The sequence below is a fragment of the Schistocerca nitens genome, chromosome 2, assembly GCF_023898315.1.
Source record: "Schistocerca nitens isolate TAMUIC-IGC-003100 chromosome 2, iqSchNite1.1, whole genome shotgun sequence".
Lineage (NCBI taxonomy): Eukaryota > Metazoa > Arthropoda > Insecta > Orthoptera > Acrididae > Schistocerca > Schistocerca nitens.
The window spans coordinates 724,687,305-724,698,066 of NC_064615.1; the positions used below are offsets into that span (position 1 = coordinate 724,687,305).

The 10,762-nt window shown below is 39.1% G+C and overlaps 1 protein-coding gene across 2 annotated transcripts in view; it reads left to right on the forward strand.

The window, feature by feature from the left end:
• Positions 1 to 10,537, forward strand: part of LOC126236917 (protein regulator of cytokinesis 1-like) — a 231,708-nt gene extending 221,171 nt beyond the window's left edge. For both annotated transcript variants that reach the window (XM_049946571.1, XM_049946572.1), the window contains exon 13: positions 8,724 to 10,537. In XM_049946571.1, coding sequence (XP_049802528.1) covers positions 8,724 to 8,963 — 240 coding nt within the window. In that variant the 3' untranslated portion in view covers positions 8,964 to 10,537. The remainder of the gene's footprint in view (positions 1 to 8,723) is intronic.
• Positions 10,538 to 10,762: the final 225 nt, after the last annotated feature.

Genomic DNA, 10,762 nt, shown 5'->3' on the forward strand with positions numbered 1-10,762 from the left:
TCACAGCACAGGCCTACATTGATGTTTTAAGTACCTTCTTGCTTCCCACTGTTGAAGAGCGATTTGGGAATGGCGATTGCATCTTTCTACACAATCGAGCACCTGTTTGTAATGCATGGCCTGTGGCGGAGTGGTTACACAACGACAACAATGTAATGGACTGGCCTGCACAGAATCCTGACCTGAATCCTATAGAATACCTTTGGGATGATTTGGAATGTCGACTTTGTGCCAGGCCTTACCGACCGACATCGATACCTCTTCTCAGTGCAGCACTCCATTAAGAAGGGGCTGCCATTCCCCAAGAAACCTTCCAGAATCTGATTGAACTTACACCTGCAGGAGTGGAAGCTGTCATCAAGGCTAAGGGTGGGCCAACACCTTACTGAATTCCAGCATTACCAATGGAGGGCGCCACGAACTTGTAAGTCATTTTCAGCCAGGTGTCCAGATATTTTTGATCACACCACTACAGGAATGCCTCGTCAGTGCCTGTCACCGCATCTCTGATGAGCCTGCTGTTTTTGCTTCCCTAAGGGGTCAGTCAGAGAATACCTTACTGTGAATAGACACCATTTTGAGCACCTCCGTTATTGATGGCTCGCAAATGAGTGTTGTATTTCATTAGAAGCTCTGCTATTTGACAGTAACAGAATGTACTCCCATATGTTTATTACACTCTGTAGGTCATTCATAGTAGCATAGAGCTTTCAGTGGGTCAGATGTGTTTCACATTAGCGAAGATGAGCAAGTGCTCATAGCTCTTATTGTATATGTTTTTTAGAGCCTATGTGTACTAGATTTTTTTTCTTATTTTGGTCGACGCTACAATCTGTCAAAACCTTGTGCAAAAAAATTTGTCGATTTTGACAATGTCCCATTTTCCATGTAGCTTCTTCCTTGATTTTGTTACTTATGTTATTCTAGAGCAAGTCCTTGCATGCATAAGTACATTTAGTAGTTGACACTGGCCTCCACTGTTACCATTTATATTTTGTAAAGGCTCATTCACTACTGGTATCATCGCTATTTGGGTCTGCTGTTTCCATAATGATGCCCTTATTTAGAATTACTCAGATGTAAATTATTGTCTCCTCGAAAGGCTTTTTACTCGAATATTCTGCTGCATCATAAGTCAATTCCAGTTGGTGCAGAAGATTAACTTGTGAATGTGATAGACCTTTGATACAGAAAATCATGTACTGTAAGTTTGTATGCAGTATTGGTGACCTATATATCACATATTTATGTGTAATGAGTCATCTGTAGGGTAGGAGTAGGTGAGTGGTTCTCTGCTGTAGGCTTGTGATGGAGTGGGTGAAGAAGGTAGCCAGTCAGTTGATAGAACACTTTATTGATGAACATGAACAGGCATGATTAAACACATCTGAAATGGGCACTGTACAGACTACAAGAGGTGATCTCAGACCCCAGCACACCGGTTTCCAGTGCTGAGTAATGAAAAGTCCCCTGTATCGAGGTCACATCTAAACATATGGAGAGGGGTCAATGGCTTGGCATATTGTTCAGTGTTTGAGTCACTTTTTCACTGGTACTGGCATGACTGGTGGACCTGCAGGTTGAAGGAAGGTAAGAGGGGATTTGGACATCTATACATCTGAAATGGCAGTAGACAGTATGTACTATGATCAAAACTACACATGGCTGATGTGATAGTTCCTATGGTAATGAATCAGTGGCATGGTTCAGTTCGATCACCGCATGACCATTTTTTGCTGGTATTACCCGGTCCAGGGTAGCCAGGAGAGTTGGACCTAACTTGGCCTGTAGGAAAGTCTGGTATTCCTGGGACAGGATTTTGAAAGGTATGTCTGGGAGGTACTAATGAGTAGTTCATGTTCAGAACTGTTGTTCTGATAATGGTGGCAGGTAACTGGAAAGTGGGACTTGAAATGTCACACTGCATACCACTCATTAGTAGTACATGACCCTGTAGCTCTACGCACTGGGCACTTAGCAGGTGGCAATAGCTACAGTTGATTTTGGTACTGAGTAGAGCCAGTGTGACCCTATCTTCGGAAAAAGTTGGTTTTACTTTTAATGAACTCCTTGGGACAGTCAGTTGCAGGCTTCTTGGGACAAATTAGAATATACTCACATGATTCAGATGCGGTGTGTGTTCATTTTGTGGGGCAAACAGCTGCTTGCCTGGCTCTACAGTGAAGAGTAGTACTTCTCCAGATCCCTCATCATCTTAAATGAGTGAATTGACCTATAAAACAACTGTTATAAAGAATCTTCAACCTTACAGCTACACACTAGCGTGTATCAGACATATACTCACTCATTCTGTGCTCTTAAGGTGTATGGATGTGTTTGAACAATCTCAGGTACATCCCACATTACTGGCTTACTTCTACTTTCCTTTCTTCTGCTTTCCTTACCCAATTCCCATCCCCCTTCAGAAGGAGCTGCCAGCAATTGAGGCAGTGCTTTTGGTTCTATGTGAAACAGGTGAATTCTACTCATAGAGACAGTCGTGGTTTGTTTTGGTAACTGTATTTTAACATTAACTAGGGATGTCATTAGGATTACCTTACCTGGTCCTTGGTACTGCCGAATGTGAGGGTTAGATAACATAACACACTGCCCATTGTATACTGAGGTAATTGCACCTTTCTATTGTGATTGTTTTCCTGTGACTCAACTCGGCTCTTTGAGTGCAAGGGATGCAGGTTCTTTCTCTTCAGTCGCCAACAGTAATTTTGCTCAATGGTCTGAGAGTCTGCCTATTGGCTTCTGTCTCGGGTTCTTTGGCCGACGTTCATCTAATGATTTTTCTGACGTTTCGCCAGCACGAGTGGCTGGCATTGTCAAAGCTTCACCCTCCATTGCCGGTGGTGAAATGGAGGGTGAAGCTTTGACAATGCCAGCCACTCGTGCTGGCGAAACGTCAGAAAAATCATTAGATGAACGTCGGCCGAAGAACCCGAGACAGAAGCCAATAGGCAGTTTGTCAACAAGTGGCCACGAAAGCCTTAACAATTTTGGTCTGAGAGTCGTCGTCCGCTGTACCCAGCTAAGATGAATTGTAGGCTTGCCTCAACATCGTGTAAACAGGCTGGCAGAACAATACAGCAACCATGTCATGTTTGCTGAACTGTACATTTTGTGTATTGAAAAATCAGGGTCAGCAGCTGGAAATCTAGGCCATTCTTTGGTGCTTATTCTTGTATATTTGCTGTATGTTACAAAATTGCTGCAATATTAAAAAGGCCTATTTTGTTTTATCTAGCAGACAGTGGCAAAATAGATGTAATCAGATCTAGAAACCACAGCAGTCTTGGGTATTATTTATGTTAACAGCTTTTTCAGTATTAGTAACGACATTTCGATATTTCATATAGCAAAATGTTTGACCAACCTTGATGGGTAATAGATTATTTCGAAGAAAGGAAAGCACACCATGTTAAGCTGTAGCAAGATTAGAGAGAAAAAAATGCTAGGAGCTAAGGATTGAAGAAATGTGTACTTTCTTGCTTGTCTCTTGTCTTTATTGGTTTTATGTATCCTATATATAATTTTATGTCACACAAAACAGCAAGTTGTTAGCTAATAGGCAATAAAGAGTGGACATTTCCTCAAGGGTTCTTGTTCTCCCGATTACAAATAATTCCATCCGCTATTAATTGAGAGATTTTTATATTTTTATTAAAAGAGCGGCAGGCTGTCAAACTGGCCGACTGGGAGCGGGAGAGGCACCACAGGACATTTCAATTTCCACTGTCCTGAATATAGTCTGATGACATCCATTACAAAATTACACGTTTCAATTCCACGGAGTGAAATACAGTGACGTGCGATAGAAGAATGCTTTATGAAGAGGCGTGGCACTGCACTTTGGCACACTTAAGACCAAATAACATGTCTTACATTTCCTCGAATACACGTTTTACGTTTTGGACTTTTCATAAAGATGTGCGCTACAAGATGAACATATTTTTGAAAATTCGATTTTTTTTTTTTTTTCAGTATTGACCCGTTTCGCAAATACCATAGATCCGGGGCTGATGCGCAGAGTAGTCTGAGTTATAGTGGGTAGTCTCCACGTGACCTGTGTTTACATTTCGTGATTTTGCTGTTCCCCTTTATTTACTCTCACGTCAAATGAAAACAAAATGGATATCTGTCGCCGGGAGCTATCAAGTGAATTAAAATACATTCACATTTCCACCTTTCTGACAGTCAAGCATTAATTGCCTTGCAGAACAATGAAGTTATTTTTGTCTGTTTGCTAAAGAAATTTGACTTTTATTAACCTTTTCCGCAGAAGCAGTCAATGTATTTGAAATGAAACGTTTAATTCCACAGTACTGGCTAGTTTCAACTGTTCGCTGCTTTTCAGGTGCACGTTTTCATCTTCCAGTGCGTATGGCATTGTGCCATAAAAGAACCAAACATGATAAAATACAGTACTGGTGCCCCAAGAAAATTTACATTCCGAAAACCACACTGAAAAGCTTAATAACAGGTCGAGGTCTACTTCATTTGGAATCTGGATATACAAATATGCACTTTAAATGTGCACATTCTAGTATGGTTCACGAAAATCCGATGCTCTTGGAGTATCCTCTGATGTCTTGTTTCTTTTCTGGCATAATGTATGATCTTTTCAATGTTTTACACGTATATGGGGGCTTCCTACGTCATTGTAGCTGTGCAAGCGCAGTGTCACCTGTTTGCGCTCTCTGGCAACTGCTGAAACGAACCTATTTGTAACAGGTCGCGGGAAAATATTGCGAATGGTGTTTTTGAAAGCGTTACTTTCAAAGTAAGTATCCTTTTAAAAAATTTTACTCGCGCAAAAAAGATAAACATTATATGCAAAAGCTTAGCTTCTCCTGTAGCTTATTAACCTTGGAGACCAATATCATATGTGAAAGCTTTGCTTTTCTTGTAGCAACACTATGTATATTTTCCCTGTTTGTGTGTTCGCTCTACTTAACAGTGATGTTGCAGTTGGCTGACTACATCACGTGTCATATGCTCTGAATATCCACTGTCATCGGCTGGCGAGATCAAGTGAAATGAAGCTATGACTGACTTACAGAAGCGCATCGCAATCTCGATTTCAATGATAATCAAAATATCCACGGGTGTGCTGCCGCTCTATAGTGTCCAACGGACACAATATTTCGGCGATCATACATGTCGCCATCATCAGGTGAACTCAGAGGGAACTGAGCAGCCATAGCGTACGGATCTCCGTGCCGTCACGTTCACAGGAGCTCAGTCCGTCAGTTCACCTGATGATGGCGACATGTATGATTGCCGAAATATTGTGCCCGTTGGACACTATAGACCGACAGCACACCCGTGGATATTTTGATTATCAAATACGCCGGGAGAAACTCAAGAATCTCGATTTCAATGATTCGGAAAGTAACATGCGGTGCTTGGTGGAATTCCAATGTATACTTTCATAATACGAAAATACGCAGCGTACATGTTGCTGCACATCAAAGACATTTCCAAAACGTGTCTTCCTCCCCCCCCTGTGTTCCGTGTTCTAAAGTGATGGGAAATTCTACGCCCGTGTATAAAACCATAACCATTCAAAGGATTGATAAGGGAAAATATACTGTCACTTAACACAGAAAAAGTGTGTTTTCACTTGGGAGAAAGTGTATTTTTAACCGAAAAATCCAGGAAGTTTTTTCCTTGTCTTCATATACACCCTGTAGAATATCATGTTAAATTGCAAAATCCGCTAACTACACATTCTCTTCGCTGAGAGTCAGGCAAAACCCACGAAGTTCAACAATAATGGCGGTCGCCGTTCCATCTCCGGATGCAAATCTCATCAGCTGGCATCAGGCTTACCAATCGAGACGTTCAAAGCTATATTTCAGTTTGTTAGGATTGGAAGAGAGATTTTTCGTATTCAGAGTTAGGTTGGCTCAGCTGTAGCAAACATGTACGCAACGGTGAAGCTCTCGCTGTCAGTGCGTTGTCGAAATATTCGCTGGTAAGCACAGTTCGTAGCATGGAGAGCTGCATCAAACCAGTCTCAGGACTGAAGACGACGACAACAACAAACAAGCACAGTTCAACTGGTGAGCAACGTTCATGTTGATGTATTTCTGTGAGTGTTTTGAAGAAAATGAATGATTTTGTTGACGCTTTAAATGCAGGAGATGGTACAAATGAAGTGGGAGTAATTGAAATAATAGGAATTGTCCAATAAATTGAACCCATAGTAATAGTTGAAATGACCAGAGCGAAACCGAGGGCGACGGTCCTTCGTGGGAAAGTAAGCGGCATCTTGCTCAGTGGAAAAGAAATTTTTCCAAAACAGAAAGATAAGAACATGAAAAGTACTATTAAAGCAATGATATGCTATGTAAACTGTCTTGATACTAATTTTTATGACATGTGCGGAAGACTTAGTGAAAGTGACTGGTAACTGACATTTCTAGTTTCAAAAAGCCAAAAAAATCATTTTCACGAAAAGCAAAAATAAAAAGATTTGTCTAGTTTGTGAAGAATCCTTGTATAATTTTGGAGTTGAAGAGGGGAAAAAATTTCAGCAAAAGGAAACAGCCCAACACCAATCACAGCAGGTGTAGAACATTCAAGAACCAACTCTGATACTTCAAAAAGCTCGTAGAGCTCCACTTGTGTAAGATGCTACTTTCTGCCAATTATATCATAATTTTACCTATGTTGTACTAAAATGTAATTTGGAGCTTATTTTATTTTCTATAATATCTTGAGGTGTCCAACACATGATGGTATATTTAAAAAGAACCTGACTGATGGATATTCATTTCTGTTCTTGTTTTGATGTTAAATTAGTCAGTTTTTCCTGGTAAAATGATGTCACCTTCATATTTTAATGCATCAAGTTTGTAGAATTTTCAGACTTATCTTTCAAATAAAATGTATTTTGTTCACATTTGCAGTAATTATATTCCATCCTTCTGTCATTCCTAACATATCACAGAATAGCAGGTTTTGTAACCGAATGTTTGTTTTGTAATTGGATCTAATGTTTGCTAAACCTGATAACTGTATAAATGGGTGCAAAAATTGCTAAGTCAATGTTTCACTTAATATTTTAATGTAGATAACATAATTGCAGATTTCAACCATTAATACTGAGTAATTAATTTTTTTACTTGTTTTTAAAAAAGAAATGAATTCTTTAATAGCTTGGTTGGGACAAGTTTTTTGCGATTATCTCAGTTTCATTTATCATGCTGTTAGTGGCTTTTGCATCTACATCTACATTTATACTCCGCAAGCCACCCAACGGTGTGTGGCGGAGGGCACTTTACGTGCCACTGTCATTACCTCCCTTTTCTGTTCCAGTCGCGTATGGTTCGCGGGAAGAACGACTGTCTGAAAGCCTCCATGCACTCTCGAATCTCTCTAATTTTACATTCGTGATCTCCTCGGGAGGTATAAGTAGGGGGAAGCAATATATTCGATACCTCACCCAGAAACACACCCTCTCGAAACCTGGCGAGCAAGCTACACCGCGATACAGAGCGCCTCTCTCGCAGAGTCTGCCACTTGAGTTTGCTAAACATCTCCATAACGCTATCACGGTTACCAAATAACCCTGTGACGAAATGCGCCGCTCTTCTTTGGATCTTCTCTATCTCCTCCGTCAACCCGATCTGGTACGGATCCCACACTGATGAGCAATACTCAAGTATAGGTCGAGCATCTGGACTTCTCATACAGTTCCATGTGTCACCATAAATTTATCTTCAAGTTGATTTAATATTCCCACTTTTTCACTGGATAAGGTTATTTGTACAAATTTCTCATAATTTACAGTAGAATGAAAACAGCTAAATGCTGTTTCACACATAAATAGCTTTCATGTGACTAATCAGGTATTTCATATATTCAGATTCAATGTGCAACATACATACTTTGCAGAAAGTGGCTGACAATAAGCTGTTACACACTTTTTTTTTCTGGTAGCAGGGACTGATGACATCGTAGTTTGGTCCCTTGCCCACTGTTTTAAACCAACCAACTACTGGTAGCAAGTTCACAAAACAAAAGAATAACAACACAAATTAACATTTTGTCAAGTGCTGTCAAGACATGAAAGACTCTTTAGAGAAATTGATAGAACCTAGCATCAGCTGGGGATAACTGCTGACCACCAGTGGCTGCTTCTGGCCTATTAATGTCTAGTTTGACCTGCTTTGCATTCTGAAAAGCACTTGTTCATGATGGGATTTAGAGATCACAATTTGTGAAAGCATGAAAGGAGTCAGTGAATAGAAGTTTGAAAAACAGCCACACCAGAAGTTGCAGCAAGGCTTATTGAATTTGTGGCCTGAACCATTATTTCCATGTAGTTTTCCAGCAACAGAATGCTTCTATTTGTGGAGAACGTGTAACTAGTCTTACAGCATTGACTGCATCATTGATTTTGTGAAGTGTACAGTGATATTCCTCATGGATTGTGAATATGAAGGTGCTCTTTTGTCTTGTACATTGTGCTACACATGTATTAACTAGCTTACATTCTTGCATACTTTACAATTTTGTGCAGAGTGTGAATATGTGCCCCGCCTGTAATAGTATCACTATTTGTTTTTACAGTGCATTGAAATTACTTTTATGTGAGGGTGATTCATTGTTGTCTTGTATAATTTATTTTATACAAAAATTTGGCACTTATTCCAATTGTTCGTTAGTTACTAACAAATTGTTGTGTTTTTATTGTCTTGCAGAGTGCTGCTCAACAAGAAAATGGACTCCCTTCAAGTATAATTAACAAAAGGGAAGCATTCAGAGACATTAACAACACAAAACAACATATTACTCTAAAGGCTTCAAAAATTCCAATGAAACCCCCACGCAGAAACATTGGTATGGCAGTTCGTCTCAGGCGTAACTCATCTGAATTTACTGAATGCCAAGCAAATAAAAAACTTAGACGTTCTTCTCTTCCTGATATGGACATACTATAAATGAAAACAAAAGTTCCATGTGTCACCATAAATTTATCTTCAAGTTGATTTAATATTCCCACTTTTTCACTGGATAAGGTTATTTGTACAAATTTCTCATAATTTACAGTAGAATGAAAACAGCTAAATGCTGTTTCACACATAAATAGCTTTCATGCTTGGTGCTCAGTGAATCTTGAGTCAATGGACTTGTGTCATTATCATTTTGTATTGTTTTTAACTGAAGATTTTTATTTATGACTGTTCCACATCCCAAAGTGATTTTTATTTTCTATAACTACCTTACCTCACTATAAGACAACTCAGAATATAAGATGACCCCCTTTCTTTGAAGACCCAACATGTGAATTTTTTTGTATTTAACATATTATGACTAATATTTGCAGACTCTTTATTATTATATTGATCTGTCTGAAGAGGTTAAGTACCATGCACCAGCTCATACTTGCTTTGAATTCTGCACCTCATGCAGTTGAAAAATTCCTCCTCATTTCCAGCACCTTCATTTGATTAGTTTCTCAAGTAATGAGGAAGCCTTTATTCCACTTTTCTCGCATGTACTGAACAATCTGCTGCTTCAGTCCATGAAATCTTCCCTCTGTTCCCCTGAAAGTGTAGCATGTAGAACTTAGAGCATTTAATTTATTCTTCATCTGATATCAGCTACGAAAATTAATTTTTGTGTTATTAGATTTTCTTTTTGTTGCACAGACTTTTGTGGTCTCTGCTTCAGGAATAACCATTAACTTACAATTATCTGTGCGAACCAATTGTGAACTGCAGATTCATAGAGTCATGTTTCTCAACCATCACAGATATGATTTTGTATCCATTATTAATCGCTGCAATTTACTGTTCTCATAGAATTAAGCAAACTTAATGACAGTAATAATTTATCCTCTTAACTCGCTACAGTGGATCAACAGGAATTGACTACTTTAGGCTACAAATGTACTTTATCATTTGTTGCCAGAGTTGAAAATTTCTATTGCTGTAGAGTAGAAGCTACTTTAGTAATAGTGTTGTTGAACTTGATGTTTCATTTGGTCTGACTCAAGTCATTTCTGACTACTAATGGATCCGGTTTAAATGTGATGTATGTTCCTAAAAAACAAGGGACACAACGCATATTCCCATAGCTAGCAGCATGAAGAAAATTGCTGCCTGCTCACCACTAACCTTCCCACATTTGGCCAAGTTGATGCTGCTGCATCCTATCCCACCCTTTTGAAAACTAAGCAAAATTCACACCTGACTTCTCTGCATACTTCCAAAAAGGTTACCAGAAGTCCACAGTACAGCCAACAGCTAATACTAAGTATCAGAGATACTTCATTGCACCTCTCTAAAGGTGGACAAAATAATTTTTTAATCCATGTTGCAGGTATGTAACACTATGCATTTAAGGGTTAAAATTGTATTCTATTGTGTAGTCTACTCCAGCAGTGTTTTATGTAAATGTATAGTATTTATGCTGTAGAGTGGTGTTTATAAACCCTACTTGATAACAGTGAATGTGCAATCAAGAAAATGTAACAAAAAATTAATATTTAATAAAGTTTAATAAGACATTATTGTATCTTTCTATTATTAGTATATCCATGTAGCACGTAACTCAAAAGTATAAAGCAGATAAATGTTTCATGCACTTTGTGCTGGTTCACCTTTGGATAACTGGCTTCTCTAAGCTGAGCTAACTGTTGTACTGTCAGTCTTGCTGAAGCTACAATTAACATAATTGCACATTCATTTTACGTCAACTACAACTAACAAGCTGAGAGTTAACAGCCAGTGAGGAC